The following is a 19,346-nucleotide window of genomic DNA, read 5'->3' on the forward strand; positions in this document are numbered from 1 at the left end:
TAAGGGCTCCCAATGTCTTCCCCTGAGGCCGGGACACAACACCAAACTCACACAATGCCGTGCCCGACGGCTCTCTTGAGGCCCCTCCACATGTAGGGGTGGACTGAATTCTCATGACACCGCGTGGGGAGCAAGGTCTTTGTTTCAGCCCCCAGGAGCCCGGCCAGCGGAGACCTGCCCCAGCAATCTCCAGACTCGCCCATCTCAGGCCGCCTGAAGGCTGGGGCAGCTCTCCGGGACTTGTCGAATCTTTCTTGGTGTCCCTCCGACTGGCCAGGATGCTTCCGGAGACATCTCCTCTGGTTTAATGTGAACCCTGGCATCGTCTGTGCGAGGGGTGCAGAAAGCCACCTTACGAAGTCGCTGGGAGGCAGTGATTCTAACCTCAGGGACCCCCTTCCCTGGAAGGTGAGGGACAGCATTCACCATTCAAGTCCACTTAGCTTTTGGGATGCTGGTTACTCTTGGTCCAGAGAAACTAGACCAGAAAAATCTCATCCAACATGCAAGGACTTGTGAAGGGCAGAGTTTGGATTTTCAAGGCTCAGAAGGTTTGCTGTTTGATTCCAGACTGGAAATCTTCACCTCCTAGAGCTGCTTGGGACCATGGGCTCTGCAGCACAGACAGATGTTGGGGTTATGGATTCTTTGTATTTGTTTGATATTTTACAGTCTACATTTTGGAATCCAATTGTGTACTGGGACCTTGATTTTGGACTTCCGAGTATTTGAGGTGTAAGCTCCGGTACCTTTCAGTGCTTCACACTGGGCCCCTACCTCTGGCCTGTGAACCACACAGCGGCGTCCAAGCTAAACCACGTGAAATCAGGCGTGTGGAATGTTTGAAAATTGTAAAGCACAATAGAATTGAAAAAAATCATTCAGTTAAAAAAAAAAGCTAAACAAAGTCGAGCAGGAATCTTCAGGATTGTGGTAAATGTCATGACGACCCTTGTGATTGTGGGGCTTGGGGCTGAGACGGAACAGCTGCCCTGCGAGCTTCCTGTGCTGGGCAGCTTCACACCCTGGCCTCAGCCTGCTGGCCCACCTTTTGCTGTAGCTGTTGCTATGGAAACCAGCTGGTACAGGTGTAGCCAACAGTATGTCACATCAGCTTCACCTGGTTCTCTGCTAACCTCCACCTGGGGTGCTAGAAGCCTGCTCAGCCCTGGCATCCCCGGACGTTCCAGGCAGCCTGACCACTGAGGGCAGGAGGCTGAAGTCGTGCCCTTCCCACGCCTCGGGGGGACCACCTGTGGCCTTTCTCCCGCAGGATTGAGCCCTGAATCCTCCATGGCAGTACCCCCTTAGTGAGGTGCCCTCTTCCCCGAGTCACGCTGCAGGTCCCAGTCCACTGCCTGGAGTCACGTCCTCACGTAACCCGTGCGGAGTCCTGGCTGGGGCAGCCACGGGGGGTGCAGGCCTGTAGGTGCGGATCTATTTCAAACAACATCATCAGGTAGAATACTTTGTTAACTGTAGAAACTGTTCTTAGGAGAAGTTTAATATGAAATTGAACTTTAAAGGGTAAAAATTAATTATGTGAGTTGGGTTCCCAGGGGTCTGCCGGGTTTCAGAGAAACCAAAGCTGGAAACGTGTCTTGGAGACTCTTGGGAACACCGAGGTTTGACTCGTGATGCTATGTTGGGGCTGGTTGATGACTTTGGAGTTGCGTTTGTGAGGTGCCCTCCCCACAATTCCCCTGAGTGATGGCTGGCGTGCTTTCTGTAAACACTAGCACATTGTGAACACAAACGCAAACTCAGGTGCCTGAGAAATGAGTGACAGTACCACAGGCTGGGTTCCGTTCGCTGAAAATGAACCAACAGCCGCGTGGCTCTGAGCTGGGCACGGGGCTCGCTTTGGGGCCCGGATGCCGTGTTTTGGGTTCCCAGCAAATTCTGTGCTCTGTAGACTCGAGAAAATGAGGCAGGCAACAACTTGGGGTATAAAAATGTCCAAAACCAACTTTTATTGCGTGGTCGTTACGGAGGATGGCGCAGGCCTAGGAGTGCAAGGCGCCGCAGAGCGGGGCGCAGGCTCCGGCGCAGCCCGGGGCGGTAGAGGCAGCGCCGCCGGCTGCGAGGTTTGCGCCCCCGCCTGGCGGGCGCACCCACGGGAAGGGCTCTGCCCCCACGCGGGTCTTGCCGGGCCCCGTGGTCTGCAGGGACGCCGTGGGAAGCAGCTGGTGTGCGCATCCCAGTGGCTTTTACAGGAAGAAGCACCGTCGGCCTTCGTGAGGGCCCGGGGGTGCTCCGCGTCAAGGTGTTCGGGAGAAGACGCTGTCGTCAAGCTGGCTTCGAGACCCCTCCCACGAGGCCCTCGTGTGGGAGCAGCGGGCGCGAGTTCGGGAGCCCTTGGGCTGCGTGGCTTTGTCTGTCTACACCACCCCATCAAGTGAGTTAAATAAGTGGGTTATCTGTGGCGGCTGAAAGGGCCGTGAATACACAGGTGCACAGTGGGAGGTTAGCTGCGTAGACCGCCGTGGGGGAGGGGGGCGCGAACGGCGTCGCGCCAGGGAGGGGGCGGGGGGCGGTAGGGGGCGTGGCCAGGGGCGGGGCGGGGCGGCGCCCGCGGACGGCGAGGCGCGGTTTAGTCTAAGGGCTGGTGCTCAATTCCTTTGGTTACTTTTGTTTTATAAAGGAAGGAAATGAAGGCGATGTTTGGGGCGGCACCTGAGGTAATAAGTTAAGAAGCACCAAGGCGGCCCGGCGGCCGGGCCGGGCTCACAGGTTCTTCATGCACACCTGGCAGCGGCTGACGTGCGTGCGCACCAGCCCCGCCTTGAGCGTGTCGGCGGCCGGCGCGCTCTGGAAGCTGCGCTCGGGGATGGTGCTGAGCCAGAAGCTGTACTTGTTGGCGTAGTAGTGGCAGGTCCCGCGGGCCCCGTTGCACTCGATGAAGGGCGTGGCGCGGAAGTCCTCCAGGCAGCTGCCCGGCGACACCAGCGACTGGCCGCCGCCCTCGTCGCCCGCGGCCGTGTGCTGCGGGAGGGGGGGGAAGACAGGCCAGCGCGTTAACGTCTTTTGTTAGAAGGAAAAACACGTTCGACACGTGGGTCAGAGCCTGAGGCTGGAGGAAAACTGAGCACCAAAGACGGCGCCCCTCCTCCGCTCACGGTTACGGGGAGGGTGTGGCTGCTGTGATTAGCATTACTTCCAGCACATTTTAAAATTGGCGTATAGCTGACTGACCGTGTTGTGTGTGTTTCCGGTGTGCAGCACAGTGACCCAGTTATACATACATGTGTTCTTTCCAGATTCTTTTCCATGACAGGTTACTACAAGATACTGAACAGAGTTCCCTGTGCTGTGCAGTAGGACCTTGTTTATCTGCTTTATATATGGTGATGTGTATCTGCTAATCCCAAACTCCTGATTTATCCCTCCCTCTCCCCTTTCCTCCTTGGTAAGCATGTTTGTTTTCTATGTGAGTCTCTTCCTGTTTTGAAAATAAGTTCGTTTGTGTCATTTATTTTTTATTAAAACAATTTTTTTTGGTTGGGGGAGGTAATTAGGTTTATTTATTGATTGATTTTAATGGAATGACTGGGGCTGGAACCCAGGACCGTGTGGGTGCTAGGCACACGGTCTGCCACTGAGCTGCGCCCTCCCCTCTATTTGTGTCAGGTTTTAGATTCCACATAGAAGTGACATCACATGGTATTTGTCTTTCTCTGTCTGACAACTTCACTAAGTATAATTACCACTATTTTTTATGAAAAACCCTACTTGCTGATTTTTCTACAGTGAATGTTTAACACTCGTGTAATGAGTTTAGCTTTGATCAGAAGGTTGTGCAATAAGCAGTAGGCCGCTTGAGACAGCCCCACGGCCGCTGGCTGGAGGCCAGGCCGAGCGTCGGAGGGGGTTTTCTTTGCTGCTTTCAAGTTCTCCTTTCTTTTCACTTCATAAACAGTGTTAGCTCTTACTAAGGTGCGTGGTGGGGCGGCCTGGGTCTCAGCGCTTATCTAGAGAAAGTGCCAGCTGGCCTGGTCAGGGGTAAGTGGGGTGTCAGGGCCTGTTACCCTAGAGCAGAAACAGCGAGGCCACCGCGGGCCGGGAGCGGAGGTGGCGCCCGCGATGGGGGTGGGCGGGTGCCCAGGCTGACCTTTCCTTCAGACGCACAGCAGAAAACAAAAACCCTCGAGTAGCTTTCTGCTCACAGAATGCGGGAGCCTTTCCCAGCAGAGCTCCTGGTGCCATAAACATGCAGGGAAAAGCAGGTGCGTCTACAAGGGGCGTCTCGGGCCCACTTTGGTCTGACAGAGCTGAGGCCCTGCCGGTGCAAACACACACACGTGCACACCCATGCTCGCCCCACAGGCATGCTGTGCACACACGCACACATGTGCACACCCCACAGGCACGCTGTGCACACACAGCCCTTTTCCAATGTGCTCTTCTCAGTGGACAGGCCTCTGGCTTTGGGACTCAAGCAGCTCATGTCTCTTAAGAGAGTCACCAGGACAGGAGGCCAGCCCTGAGAAGTGGTCCTGGACACTCACAGCCCATGGGAACCTCATCTGAATCGATAAGGAAAAAGTCAAGCTACTGACTGGCTGGAGACACCAGACCAGCTCCGAGAGGGGTCCCTGAGGTGAGGGGAGCAGACCCCAGGGAGCAGTGGACCAAGGCACATCACATGCAGACAAGACAGTGACCGTCCCACGTGGGCAGTGGCACATTACGGGGTAAGCCAGGCGCTCACTCTCCGCTGGCCAAACCACCGGGCGTCCCCAGGCTCTCACAAGTGAAGCTGTGGGCAGCCCATCGGTCCCACCCCTGGCTCTACAGTGGGGTCAGGGGACTGCGGGTTGTCACCTGCCTTGGGGGGAGGGTGCCAAGGTCCACGCTGACGGGGCTTGGAGGCAGTTACTGAGTTACTTATCCCTTCTCCTGTGACAGGATTTGAGATGCAACTGCTAGTAAAAGCAGGGCTGTGACTGACTTTTTAGATACAGTGTCGTCACTCCCTTCACGGGGGAGAAGCTCATTTTTATTTTTGAATTTGACGGGGGGACCTAGACAGGGTGGACCGGAGCTTGCTCCTCCGGGACCCAGAGGCAGAGGAGGGTTGCACTGTTTACCTCCTCAAGTCGCCCGACATGCTTAGCTTCCTGAAAAGGAGAGGGCTGCCTGTCCCTGCCCGGAACTTACTATCCTGTTGCTTTGCTTTTTTGCAGCAGTGATACCTTAGTGATGGTCACCCAGCAACACTTCTGGATCTTTTCCTTCCTTTCCTAGAACCCAGGTTTTTTTCCCTGTTGTTTTCACAAGATTAGCAAACATTATATTATATATACACACATATACAATGTTACTAGTATAACTTATGAAATAATTAACATGTTGGGCATCTAGTCAATATAGTCGGGGTTACAACAGTCATAATAAATATAAATGCAATACAAGACCCACCCTCCCCACTGGACTTTGCTTTCTCCCTGCGATGGTAAACAGGAAAACCATAAGGGGTGCAATCACGGTAGTTAAATTTATCCTAATTACAGCTCGTACACAGGCCTGGTGGCAAATTAATGGATACCTTCAGGGCTCAATTAGCAAAGTGCAGGCTGCATTCCAGCTCTCAGTCACCCTCTGGGCCGGGTGCCCTTGTGCAGTGCACAACCTGAACGACTGCCCCGACTGTAGTTACAAAGGTCAGGGTGTGGCTAGGGAGAGGAGCTCACTTTCCACCTGGTTCCAGGCTCTGAGGGAAAGTAGACATGCACCACATACCATGAGGAAGGAATAGCCGATCCACAAACTCCGCCATCCAGCCGGGCAGTGGGGGATGGAGACGTCCTGACTGTGGACCGCGATGGCCACGGCCGGGGCCTCAGCACACGGAGCAGCGGCTGATGTAGGGCCTGATGTCCTCCTCGGCCACGGGCATCATGGGCAGCGGGGCGGTGGTGGACAGCCAGTAGGACTTGTCGTTGCGGCTGGCGTAGTAGCAGGTGTCGCCGGGGTTGCAGTACAGGAAGGGCATGGTGCTGAAGCGGGCCAGGCAGGAGCCCGCCAGCCCTGCAGACAGAGCGACAGCTCAGCGTGGGGGAAGATGCTCCTCCAGGCCGGGCCAGTGCCAGAGGCCCATGTCAGGGACCCACCCGGGGCCCCCTGGGGGGCTCAGCCATGCACGGGGTGGGGTGGTGGGTGAGTTCCGGTCTTATTCCTTTTTTTGGCATTTTCATTCTGCCCTTCGAGAGGGTCCCACACATACCAGGACCAGGCTGGGCCGGAGGGTGGGGCATCTTTGTGGAATAGCACCCTGGGTGAGGCCCCTGTTGGGGGATCTTAAAGCACCAGCCCCAACGACCTCTGACGGCATCCAAGATGAGGGCCTGGCTCAGGAGAACTCTGGCCATTCCTAACCCCAAATAATTCCACGGGCTTCACCTCAGGGCCAGAGTGAATTATCTCACTGAACTCGGCCCCCTTTCACACCACTGCTTCCAAGCAGAGAGCAGGCCTGTGCTCCGCCCTCAGAGGCCTGCTGGGCGCTGCGGCCGGACTTGCCCTGTCCCCGCTCTGTTTTAGGTCCTTATTCTTGTTGCTTTGTCCCACTTTTTAAAATAACTTATCACGGAAGGAGAACACCGGGACAGGAAGGTGCCCACTCATTGCGTTCAGCCTGACCGATCTCCCAGCCTCCGGCCCCACCACACACACAGGCACCCTTCCCCAGGCCCCCGCCGTTCATGCGGCTCGCTGCATTTTCTGTGAGCTTTCAGGTTGTTTCAGTTCCTTCTGGCGACCAGGCACACGTGCCACACACCCATCTGGCGGCCGCGGGGCCTGTGGCGGGGCTGGCGGGCGGGCAGTACCTACCCAGGTCCTGGTTGTGGGCTTTCTCCTGGCCTTCGAAGTAGAGCAGGCTGAACCCGCTCCAGAGCTTGCTCATGCCCACGGGGCACATGGGCTCCCGGTCCGTCTGGCTGTGCTTCACCAGGAGGTAGCCGATGCTGACGCTGCGGCCCGGCATGCCGGGCAGGCCGGGGCTCCCGGGGCGGCCTGGCTCCCCTGCGGTGGGGGAGAGAGCGCGCCTGTCAGCTGCCGTGCAGACCCCAGCCAGCTTGCACGGCTGGCGGGCACAGCGACATTCACCGCCGGGCTCTGCCGGCTCCCCCTGGCCGGGGTCCTGGGGGGGGGAGGGGGGTCTGCCCTGTGGGATGCCCAGTAGCTGGGTTGATGGTGATGCCCCGGGGCAGGGGTTCAGCGGGCTGAGCCGCCCCCAGGGCGCCTGGCTCTGGGTGGGGCTAGAGCATCTGGGAGTCTGAAGGGCCACAGGATCTTCCTCCAGCCCCACTCGGCCTCCTCCACTCCAGGCGGCAGGCCCCCTGCTGGACGCTGCGGGGAGCGGCTGGTGGCACTCTGGCCATTCCCGGGCCTCAAAACCTGCCCCCAGAAACGTCCACCCAGGGGACTGTTGTCCATCCCAGACACAGCAGAACGGCTGATCTGCCCCAACAGGACAACCCTGCAAAGTCCGCTGTCAGCCGTCCTGCTGAGTCCTGCCTGTCTCGTAGGACGTCCTGTCCACCCTGGGCCGTCTTGGTCCCCTGGCCTGGATGACCGACCCCCTTCAGGCTGCACGTGAAACACTGTCCTGGCCTGCGGGTCAGGGCCTCAGGGGGCAGTAGATTGTGCTTCCTGTGATCTGGACGCTGGCGGTGCAGCCTGTGTTTGCCAGCACAGGGCTCACACCAGCACAGGTGGGTGACAACACATCTCAAGACTTTTTTTTTTTGCATGAACTGCTGTTATTTCTGGCCTAACCCACTCTGCACACATGCCAGTAATTTTGAGAAATCAGTAATATAAGACCTGGCAGTGGCTCCTGGTCGTGTACTGGATTCTTGCAGCTCACTGTTCCTGGCCTTCAGGATTATTTTTCAAGGGAGGGACTGGAGACTGAACCCAGGACCTTGTGCATGCTAAGCACACGCTCTACCACTGAGCTATCCTCACCCACCTCAGCCTTCAGGACCTTTAGGAACCTTGTCTCCTGACATATGTTGATTGCTTCCTGATCTGAGGCACCTTGCAGGTGTCTCAGGGGAAGGAAGGAAGCTGGCCTGTCTGGGGCACTCGGTGCCAGCTGCAGGTGTCAGGGGCGGACGCAGGTATACTGAGCTGCAGCGGGCCCCATGAGCTGGGCTGGGGAAGCAGAGCCGGGTGGGGCAGCCCCTCCTCTCTGCTCATCTCGGGCTCCCCGCTCCCCTCCCGCACACCCGGTCCTCGTCTCAGACCCACGGCGGGATCTGGAGGAACTCCCTGCCCTCTGCCCCCTTTCCTTGCCCGTCACTCACCTTCCTGGCCAATGGGCCCCTGCTGCCCTATGGGCCCCTGGTCTCCTCGGAATCCGGGAACGGCCGACACACCGCCTCTTCCCTGGGGCCCGGCCTTCCCCGGAGCCCCACGGAAACCTGCACGGTGGCCACGAGACACGCGTGAGCCCCGGGAGAGGGGCGGGCTCGCACCGCTGGGGCTCGGCGGTGCTTCTCAGCAGGAGAACAAAAGTGAAAACAAGGCAAATAGGAGAGGACCCCTCCCCCGGCGGCACCACACTGGGGCTCCTACCTGGCTCTCCCGGGGGGCCCTGGGGCCCCATCTCCCCCGGAGCCCCCGGCAGGCCTCTCCTTCCCTGCGGACCCACTGGCCCCCGCTGGACGGCAATCTTCTGGGGGATTCCTGCAATCCCTGGGGCCCCCACAGCGCCAGGGGAACCTGGAGAGGGAGGAGAGAGGGCGGCGGCGCCTGAGAGCCACACTCCCTCCTGCTCTGGCCTCTTCTCCGTGCTGCTCTCGTTGAACTACTCCTGGGGCTCCCTGAACCACCACTCTCTGGAGATGGGGCGGCGGGTAGCCCACCCGAGAGTCGCTCAGAGCCTTCCCTTCCAACAGTCGCTGTCCCCTACCAGGCCCCCGTGGCCCCAGACGTGTCCCCTCTGAGACAGCCACTTACCTGGGCGTCCTCGGTCTCCTTTGGGTCCCTTGGGGCCTCGGTCACCCACACTCCCGGTGGCGCCTATGTTTCCCATGAATCCCTGCTCACCTCTGGGCCCTTCAGGACAAGCAGCACACTGAGGACACGCAGGGCCGGGCAGGGGCTCCGGCCACCTCGGCCCAAAGCCACCAGCCTCCCCGAGAGAAGGAGCCTCCCCAGGGGCCCTGACCATTACCTTTTCCTCCGGGGAGTCCGGACACACCAGGCCGGCCCTGGGGCCCGGGGTCCCCGCCCCAGCCTTTGGGCCCTGCGTTTCCGGGGGTTCCTGTGTTCCCCTCTTCTCCTTTGCTTCCAGGAAGAGCGGCAGGACCCGGTGGCCCGGGGGGGCCTCGGTAACCTGTGGGCACAAGTCCAGGACAGGAGAGTGTATAGGGAGGAGGTGTGGTCATGGCCACGAGGCTGGATGCAAAGTCACCCGTGTAAGGGACGGGCTTTGGCAAGCTCGGAACACTGGGCAACTTTGTCTTTTATTGTGTAGAATAGAGATAACATAAAATTGACCATTTTCACCACTTTCAAGTGTACAGTTCAGTAGCACTAGATACATTCATACTGCTGTGCGACCATCCCCACCATCTTTCTCTGAACGATTTCATCTTCCCAACTGAAGCTCTGTGCCCATTGAACACTACCTCCCCCTGACCCCGCCCCCAGCTCTGGCCCCCACCATCCTGCTCTCTGTCCCTGTGAGTCTGACTCCTCTAGGCTCCTCCTATCAAGGAATCAGGCAGGATTTGTCCCTGTGTGTCTGGCGTATTTCATGCCGCATCCTGTCCTCTGGGGGAAACAAAGTGTGCCATCCCTAAAGCAATCAGGCATGACGGCTCCTGTCCCCCGAGAGCCCCGCACACAGCAGTGTGAGCCCTGCTCACCTTCCAGGCCAAATATCCCGGGCGCTCCTGTGTCCCCCGGTGACCCAGAGATGTTGGAAGGGGGCGTGATGCCTGGAAATCCCTGAAGTCCTGGACTCCCAACTGGGCCTCGTTCCCCTTTCAGGGAAGAAGAAGTTGTTTATTATCAGCACTCGACCTTCTGCCTACGGTTTCCTCTCCATGTCCCAGAACAACCAAGGAGGGCGGGGATGGAAGGTGGCCACTGCAGGCTCTCAGGGTGGGGCCCGGGAGGCGGGGCTACGCGGTCCCAACGAGGCACGGGGGGTGGGTATCAGCTGTCAGAAAACAAACTCTGGGCTGTCAGGGTGGCTGGATGACCCCTTGGCACTGTGAACGCATGCTGCTCCCAGGTGTTGGTTACCTTTAATCTAGGGGTATTCCCCCCAGTTTGCTGGAGCAGTTTGCTGGCGGATAGTGGGGGCTGGGCTGGGGGTGGGAAGTGGGCCTCATTCTCAGCAGCCGAGACCACCCCTCCCTGGTTTGTTCCCGCCATGCTCCAGGCCCGTCACGCGGGCTGAACTCAGGGGCTATGCGGGTGCATTTATTCCTTTATCCAACGCGCCCAGCTCTGATATGGAAGGGCACTGTGCCAGGTGCCCTGGGGGCCACCGAGGGGACAGAACGCGATATTCTCTTTCCTACAAGGAGGTGGTCAGTAGCTAACCCCGATGTTTAAGATCCACGTTACGGAGAAGTGTAAACGATGGAAGACCAGCCGAGAGGTCTGCAACAAGCAGTTCTCCCCAGCAGAGCCGGCGCCTGCACCTGCTCCCGCCTCTCCTCTCTCAGACGCACGGACTGTGTGGTTGCATGTGCCGGTGCTGGGGTGTCGGCCTCACCTGGGGTGCCACGCTCCCCTTTCTGGCCCGGGGCGCCAGCAGGGCCTGGAAGGGCGTTGGCCTCTCCTGAGTCACCCCTGTCCCCCGCAGGACCTGGGAAGCCGGGGTCTCCGTAGGCGTCCGCACCTGTGGCAGGGTTAACACAGGCAGTGCCTTCAGCCTGAGGGGTTGGCCGTCAGGAGCGGAAGGACAGTGACGCTCTCCAGGGAGACTCAAACAGAGAGCCAGGCAGCAGCCGAGCTGTCAGCTTTCTACGTGGGCTCAGGGCCCCAGAATCTGCCACTCGGAAGGGATCCTGGAGTTTGTAGCTGAATCCCCTCGCTTTACAGAGGAGGGCACTGCAGTGCCCCCAGGAAAGGCCCGTATTCCCAGACGCTGACGGTCCTGGAGCTGGGACCTGCTGAGGGTTCTGGGCTCCTGGCTGGGGCCCCAATGGGCAGGCTCGAGTTAGGGCTAAGAGGGAAATGCTATTTAAAACCTGCTCTGCTCACACATCAGGTGCGCAGAGCAGTTGGTGGCCAGAGACAGCAGCGTCACTTGACCATTTAGAACTACAGTGATTTTTTTCTTTTAAGTGTATTAAAAAAAAAGTGTTATTTTAAATGTCTCCACAGAACATGAATAACATTCATAATTTGAAAAGAAAACAGTAAAACCTGTCTTTTAAAAAAAGACATATTAATGATAAGCCCAAGAAATATGAGTCCAATCAATAAATTTTAAAAAAAGAATGAAAAGACAGGGCGCTAAGATTTAAGATGAAAGGAACTCATTTAAAATAAAGACGTTTCAGAGAAGCCACTGAGGTTTCCAGACACACCATGGCAGCTTCCTGGAGGGCACGAGGGTAACGGGTGGTGGTGGGGGCCTTCTGCAGACAGGGGATTTCATCCCCTTGAGGAACAGATTGACACGCAGTGGTCCTCGGAGATCCCAGAAGGGGCTGATGGTGGGTTTTGGAAACAATGGGCTTTGTATCCTCTTTAGGGGAAAAAAAAGTGCGAGAATAGTTTCTAAGAGCAACTGCTAATGGCTTCTTCAAGGCGTCCGTTTCCTCTCCTTATAGAACAAAACCCCCGTCTACCATTGCTGTGAACCAAACTATCTTTTCCAAAACCATGTATTGTTGCCCTGATCCCCAGGGTGGTGGAGTCTGGAGGTGGGTCTTTGGGAGATGACTGGGGTCAAGGAAGGCCATGAGGGTGGGGCTCCTGTGATGAGATTGGTGTTCTCGTAAGAAGAGACACCGGACAGCTTGTTCTCATCTCTACCGGGTGAGGACGTGGCAAGAAGCCAGGAAGAGGGTCCTCACCCCAAGTGCACCGCACTGGCACCCGATCCCACACTTGCAGCCTCCGAGCTGTGAGAAGTCACTGCCTGTCGTTTAAGCCCCTTGGGAAGGGCCTGAGTCCCTGTGGCTTCGGATGGTCACACAACCCTGGGGGAGCCCCTCCCCTCCTCCAAGTCCAGCCCCGCCCACCCTGCCCCTCCCCCTCTGCCAGCACCACCTCGTGGCCTGGTACCTGGGGATCCTGGAAAGCCTTTGGTGCCTGGCAGGCCGTGTAATCCGCTGATGCCTCGGATGCCGGGCAGACCTGCGGGGGTTCCTCACGGTTATTTCAGGGGACAGCAGAGAGGGACACCTGACATAATCAGACGCTTCTGTCTCTGGGATACACTTGCCCACCCAGTGGGTTCAAAAGCCAGGCAGTGAGGAAACAGTTCAGCAAATACCGTGACATGTAAACCAGTCACTTCAGTGTCACCCAGGAGAACCGCCAGCTTAAACCTGCTGTCATAGAACCCTGTTACAGACTTGTTACAGCCAGAAGGGGACTGGCCGGGCTGTGCATTTCTCTTCCCGACACATGAGTCACTGAATGTATTTGGTTTGTGAAAATGGAGCTTGGAACCAACAGCCTGGTGCTATTTCCACGCCCCCTGGATTTCTGAGATCGCCTTTTCTAAAGTAGGACACGGAAACCGGCGGCATCTCTTCCTGTGATGTGGGCGGTGAGTGTGGATGTGGGGTGGGCCTACCCCTTTAACTCTGGGCAGGAGAGCAGCTGGGGGCCTGTCCCCTGAACTGACCCCTGTCCAGGCCAAGCCCAGTAACCCCCAGGACCCCCGAGGGCTCCACCAGACCTCACTCAGCAGGGACCCTCACATCCATCCCTCTGTCTTGGCTCTGCACTGCCTGCATGCTGACCGACAGTGGCTCTAAGGCCTCTTGGCAGGTTTTTGTTAATCATTTCGGGGAGTAAACACTTCTTTGTGGGTTTGCTTTGTGTCCGCAGAGGGGCAATGGTTTTACCTGGTAAGCCTGGAGTCCCTGGCCAGCCGTAGTCTCCCTTGGCGCCTGGCACTCCGGCCCGGCCTGGCTCTCCCTGAGGCCCCTGCAGCCCTGTCAGTCCTGGGAAGCCTGGGGACAAACACATCCTTAAGGGGACACAGGAACCCTGAGGTCTCTTGGCCTCCAGTTCAGGTCCCGCTTGGGAGAGGAGCTTCGCAGGGAAAGGGCCAGTTTCCCTTCCAGCCGGGAATGCCCTGCCCATAGCCTTGGACCCCCACACTCAAGTCCCGTGGGGTCAGTGTAGCCTGGCCAAACAGACAGCCTGTGTGTTCGAATTCTCATCCTGTTGTCCAAATAGAAGTCTGGGAGAGCCCCGAGACCCTGGAGGGTCAGCCTCTCTGCGCTCACAGATCCTGGACGGAGGGCAGAACAGCAGCCAGAAAAAAAGCACCAAGAGAGTTCACCCATTTAAGTCGGGTCCCCCATGAATTTCTGCAGCTCAAGTGCACGAAGGGCGCCGGGAAAGAGCTGAGTCTGGGCGTTTACAGGGAGACAGGTGTGGCCGCACGGACCCAGTCGTCCGGTTGGGTGTCGGTCCCCGGGCTGAGCGGGGTAGAAGGACGGGTGGGAGGAAGCTTCCTAGGGTGACCACGGGTGACCCGCAGACTGGCAGAACCGGCCGCCCCTGTTCTGGGCCCCTGGAGTTTGGGGTTCGGCCGTGCCCAGCCCCATGGGGCGCTGCGCCGTCCAGCTGGCCCAGTAAGGCCACGTGACGGCGGCCTTTTACCTGTTTGCCCTTTGAGTCCGGGAGGGCCTTGGACTCCTGTCAGGCCTGTGATCCCGGGAAAGCCGACGTCACCCTCTGTTCCTTTCTGTCCGAAGAATCCCTTCAGACCTGGAACCATGGAAGCGCTGCTTGAACACCACGGCCACCGCGTCACTGGGGCCCGCGGTCCCGGGGACACCAGCTGGGACGCTGGCTTCCCTCTGGTGCCCCTGCGGTGCATGGGGCGGAGGGCCAGACGTGCTCCTCCCTCTGCTATTTTTTCATTGAGGTACAGCTGATGTACAATGTCGTGTTGGTTTCAGGTGTACAGCATGGCGGGTTAGTCCTACATGTGTACACATTCTTTTTCAGATTCCTTTCCATTACAGTTTATTACAAAGTGTTGAATGTAGCTGCCTGTGCTGCACGGTAGGTCCTTGTTGTTCACCTGTTATGTATGGTGGTGTGTATCTGCTAACCCCAGACTCCTAATTTATCCCTCCTCCTGCCTCTTTCCTCTTTGGTCATCTTGTTTGTTGTCCATGTCTGTGAGTCTACTTCTGTTTTGTAAATAAGTCCATTTGTGTCATTTTTAAAGATTCCACATATAAGGGCTATCATACGGTATTTGACCTTCTCTGTCTTACTTCACTTAGTGTGATCATCTCTAGGTCCATCCACGCTGCTGCACGTGGCATTATTTCACCCTTTTTTATGGCTGAGTATCGACTAATTTTTTACCTAGTTCCCCACTCTGAGCTGGTGGTCAGCAGCCTCCAAGCTACACCCAGGGGCCCAACGTCCTGGTATCACTCCCTCGTGCAGCCCCCTCTCCCACTGCACTGCGCTGACTTGAATGACCACCAGGACATCGTGGACATGGCAGTGTGTCACCTTGCACCCAGGTCACAAAATTCATCACTGCCATCACTCTGTCCTGCTCTGGAGGAAGCCAGCTGCTGCGTCGTGAGGACACTCAGCAGCCTAGGGGGAGGTTTGTGTGGGGAGGGGCTGAGACCTCCCACCAGAGCCTTCCTGGAAGCAGATGGTCCAGCCCAGTCCAGCCTTCAGATGACGCTGCCAATGACATGGCCGGAATCTCACAAGAACTACCTGTCTCCTGAATTCCTGGCCTGAGAAACCATAAGGTAACACCAGCTCTGGATGCTCTGAGCCACCACATTTTGGATTTGACTTGGTTAGCAGCGATACATCACTGATCTGAGCTCTTATCTGAGTGGTTCCCAATGTGTGCTGTGCCGGGGAAATCTGGGGAGTTGGTCGAATGTGAGATGTTTGAGTCTTCCTGATGTGGTATATATACACACAATGGACTACTACTGAGCCATAAAAAAGAATGAAATAATGTCATTTGTGGCAACATGGATGAACCTAGAGATGATCATACTAAGTGAAGTAAGTCAGACAGAGAAAGACAAATATCATATGACATCGCTTGTATGTGGAATCTAAAAAAAAAGATACAAATTTTATTTACAGATCAGAAATAGACTCATGGACATAGAAAACTGTGGTTACCAGTGAAGAAAGTCGGGGAGACTAGCTTAGGAGTTTGGGATTAACAGGTACACACTACCGTATATAAAATAGATAAACAACAAGGACCTACTGTAGAGCACAGGGAACTATATTCAATTTCTTGTAATAACCTATAATGAAAAAGAATCTGAAAAAAAAGTATGTATACGTATAACTGAATTGCTTTGCTGTACACCTGAAACTAATGTTGTAAACCGACTACACTTCAATAAAAAATAAGAATAAAAAAAGCCCAGAGTCTCCCTTGCACGCTGGGCTTGGAGACCTCAGCCCGTCCCTCCAAGTCCGCCCGCGGGCTTGCTGACTAACGGTGTGGCTGGCAAGCCGGCGCACGAGTGCCGACACCGAGGGGTCAGGGCTGTGGAAGGTGAAGGGGGTCGGGGAGAGACTTGGGTACCTGGTGCTCCAGCGATGCCCCGTTCTCCCTTCAGACCCGGGCTTCCTGGTAAGTCGATGCTGTCTCCAATGTCACCTGTTAGGTGCAAGAAAGGTGACTGAGGGCGGGCCTTCCTGGGCTAGTGCTGCAGCTTCCGTTGGGCTGTGCTCCCGGTAAGTTTGCTTCAAATTATTACCCAGCATCCGTGGGTCTCGCGTCACCACCCTGCCCAGAACGCTCTCTGGACCACGCGTGCCCCGTTTTCACTGTCTGAGCAACACTCACCGAAATCACCGGTGCGGCCAGTCTCTCCGTAAAGGCCAGCTCTCCCCGGAACTCCCTTGTCACCCTAGAGCGAAGTCAGACATGACGCCACCTTACGCCGCCGTTCGTGACATTTGTAATTCCGCAGGGTTAGCACACGCGGCTGTTGTGCTAAACCCAACGCTCAAGGTCTGTGATGCCATCATTTTCTAGAAAAGTCCTAAGTTTTTGGTGTGAGACAGTGGCTGGTTTGGGTACCTGGTCTTATTTAATTGTTAAGTAGTAAAAATGATGCAAGCTTGGTGGCTTTCCTGACATTAGCAACATCAGTGACGCAGATGCTGGCCGTGACGGTGGTGGTAGCAGCCGCGGCTGACTGAGCCCTGCCTCCCGCCAGGCTCGCCAGGTACATGTGCTGGGGACCATCTCCAGAGCCCATTTCGGGTGGGTGCTATGAAATCCCGTTTGAGAGATGAGGACGTGCAGGCACAGAGAGGTTCAGTAATTTGCTCAAGGCCGCTCAGCTCGTAAGTGGCAGAACTGGGGGATCGACTTGGGCTGCGATTCCAGAATGTGCTCTCTGTGTTACATGGTGGGGCACCTCTGTCCATGGAGAGAGAGAGACTTTTCCAAAATGGTGTGGGGGGCTGATAACTGACTGGGATGATGCGTGGGTGGTTCTGTGACTTAGAAGCCATGGCTTTCCTCTGCAAAGGGCTTCCTCCTCGGAGGGAGGGTGGGAGGGAGTTCTGGGCCGCCTGGACCCCCCAACTCTCCACGTTAGCACCAACCTGGGGTGGCAGCCCCCCAGCATCCATGCCATTACCCCTCCTAGCACAGCTTAACTCTAATCTCTGAATCACGATGGAAGCTCCGTTGTGCGGGAGGCGTGGGGAGGGTGAGTCAGAACCCGCGTCCTTGCTTAGACAACCACCTGCTCTTCCCTCTCGAAGCTCGCTCGGCAGGGGCATAACTTACATACAGCGTGGTGCACTCATCTTGAATGCGCGGTTAATTTTTACTCGCATGCCACCCAGAGAAAGATGCTGGACGTTTCAGCACTCTAGAAAGTTCCTTTGTGCCCCTCCCGAGTTAACCACCCTGCCTAAGGCAGCCACTCTGCTGATCACCTCTATCCAATGGTCTCGTCAGCTCTTCAGTGTCGCAAAGTGCAGTCACGCGCACTTCCTGTTTGCGGTTCATTTTGCTCAACACAAAGCCTGTGAGACTCACTCGGGCTGCCGCGTTTATCAGTAACTCCCTCTTTGCTGCTGCGGACTGGCCCCGGCCTGGATCGACCATGCTTGTTTACTTTCTCCTGTGCGTGGGCATGTGGGCTCTGTCCCAGTTTTTGGCTGTTGTCAAAAAAGCTTCCGCGAAGCTTGTTTGTGTCCTTCGGCAGACACGTGCATCTTTCTTTTTTCAGTGACCTGACTAGCTGCACAGACTGGCTATGAGGTCCCACAGGCTAGAGACTGGAGGAGTGAGGGAAGGGAGACCCCTGAAGAGTTCCGAGGGCACCGTGTGCACAGGTGGGCTGGGCAGAGGCCAGGCCGGGGCCTGTGGCTAAGGTTCACCGACCTGCCCAGGACGTGCTGTCGTGCCGTGAGCGCCACAGCACGTCGGGCGCCACGGCCGAGGACCACGAGTGCGTACGTGATACCTTCAGATGGAAGAGGGTAAGGAGAACTCCGTGAACAGCAGGGATGGAGAGCCACTCTGTGCATGTTACCTGCACACCTCCACTGCACTCAAAATCTCCCCTGCATCGCACAGACAGGACAGGGGCGCGGAGCGAAGAGGGCCCCACCCGGGGGCCAGGTGCCCCGCTGTCACCATGACAACGTAGCAAGTGCTCAAAGCTGCGTCTTGAGTGAAGAAAGGAGAACACCCAGGCCGGATGCCCTGCCCGTGGTGCCTCAGCATCAGGGCCTCAGTCTCCAGCAGCTGTGGGGACAGGACTTACCCTGCTGCCCGTGAACCCCGGAAACCCTGAGATTCCGGGGGGGCCGGGCACGCCGGGGAATCCTGGTGACCCGGGCACGCCGGGGACTCCGGTGTCTCCTTTGACTCCTTTGATGTAGCCTGGTTTCCCCGGCAACCCAGGGGCTCCTGACAGCCCGGGGATCCCCGGCATTCCTGGTACGCCTGCAGGAAGGCCGAGTGTGAAGCTCTGGGGGAACCCTGCTCTTCCCCCCCCAGGCCCCAGAGCTGCAGCCTTCAAACAGGAAAGCCAGGCTGCCCAGGGGCAGACATCAGGGTGTCGGGAGGGCTGCAGTCCGGGAGGCTGGCATGAGTGCAGGGGCGTCTCTGCTGCTCCCTCAGACTGCGGGGGGGGGGGGACCCCAGGTCCGACAGCTCTGAGGTCAGGCAGGGCCTCACCTTTCAAGCCCAGGTACCCTTTCAGTCCCATGGGGCCTTCATCTCCTTTCTCTCCTTTAATGTCTTTCATTCCCGGCTGTATGATGGGAGGTGGTCCTGGGGGGCCAGGGTCCCCACGGCTGCCTGGGAGGGAACAGAATGCAGTCATTCCCTTGACCTCTGGACCAGGTAGAAAAATCCAGGTGGAGAGGCCTCTTGGCCACTGCTGCCCTCCAAGCCCCAGTTCTGAGGGGCTGGATCATGGGCGGCACGGCTCCCCTGATGCTGCGAGCTGGGGATGGTGCTCCGAGAGCCCAAGGGGATGGAAACATCCGTCTTCTCCCCGGCCCTTCTCTAGGCGAGGGTGTGGGGACACAGGGCTTCTCGGACAGAGGGGCCTGCTCCCCAACCACTACTGACCTCAGGACACTTCCATCACCCCAAGAGAACCCTGTGCCTGTCAGCAGTTACCCCTACCATCCCCCTCCAGGAGCAGAAACCACTCGCCCACTTCCTGCCTCTGTAGATCGGCTTATTCTGGACACTTTGTACAGACAGAGGCAGACAACAGATGGCCTACTGTTTTCAAGTGTCATCCCCGTCATAGCATGTATCTGAACCCACCTCTTTTACACTGATGAGTAATATTCCCTCACATGGCTATGCTGTATTTCACTTGTCCATCATAGGTGTTTCTATTTTTGACTATTACGAATCATGCTGCTATGAAACCCATGTAAGGGGTTTTGCATGGACATGTGTGTTTTCAGTTCTCTCAGGTGCACACGTAGGAGCAGATCTGCTGGGCAACCCTGAGTTTACCTTTCTAAGGAACTGCCAACCTGTTCCAGCCCGGCCACACTATTCTACATTCCCAGCGGCAGGCCTGAGGGTTTCCTTGTCTCTGCATCCCCATGGACATGCGTTATGAGTGGTTCAAGTTTTTAGAGACCACGGAGATACTTTCAGAACAAAGGTGTCT

The 19,346-nt window shown here is 57.0% G+C and overlaps 1 protein-coding gene and 1 long non-coding RNA gene across 2 annotated transcripts in view; one reads left to right on the forward strand and one right to left on the reverse strand.

Moving 5' to 3' along the window:
* Nucleotides 1-1,942: 1,942 nt before the first annotated feature.
* Nucleotides 1,943-19,346, reverse strand: part of COL4A2 (collagen type IV alpha 2 chain) — a 162,411-nt gene continuing 145,007 nt past the window's right edge. Inside the window, 17 exon segments of the mRNA XM_032496660.1 lie at nucleotides 1,943-2,985; nucleotides 5,743-5,844; nucleotides 5,846-6,030; nucleotides 6,835-7,026; nucleotides 8,316-8,432; nucleotides 8,587-8,733; nucleotides 8,971-9,069; nucleotides 9,188-9,349; nucleotides 9,885-10,001; nucleotides 10,745-10,870; nucleotides 12,268-12,339; nucleotides 13,059-13,166; nucleotides 13,825-13,932; nucleotides 15,761-15,835; nucleotides 16,025-16,088; nucleotides 17,970-18,151; nucleotides 18,386-18,508. Coding sequence (XP_032352551.1) covers nucleotides 2,728-2,985; nucleotides 5,743-5,844; nucleotides 5,846-6,030; nucleotides 6,835-7,026; nucleotides 8,316-8,432; nucleotides 8,587-8,733; nucleotides 8,971-9,069; nucleotides 9,188-9,349; nucleotides 9,885-10,001; nucleotides 10,745-10,870; nucleotides 12,268-12,339; nucleotides 13,059-13,166; nucleotides 13,825-13,932; nucleotides 15,761-15,835; nucleotides 16,025-16,088; nucleotides 17,970-18,151; nucleotides 18,386-18,508 — 2,237 coding nt within the window. The 3' untranslated portion in view covers nucleotides 1,943-2,727.
* Nucleotides 9,246-13,204, forward strand: LOC116668629. The gene is made up of 3 exons (XR_004325859.1): nucleotides 9,246-9,376; nucleotides 12,042-12,048; nucleotides 13,190-13,204. It is a non-coding gene; the product is annotated as an uncharacterized LOC116668629 (long non-coding RNA).

This window comes from Camelus ferus, chromosome 14, assembly GCF_009834535.1.
Source record: "Camelus ferus isolate YT-003-E chromosome 14, BCGSAC_Cfer_1.0, whole genome shotgun sequence".
In the NCBI taxonomy this organism is placed as follows: Eukaryota; Metazoa; Chordata; class Mammalia; order Artiodactyla; family Camelidae; genus Camelus; species Camelus ferus.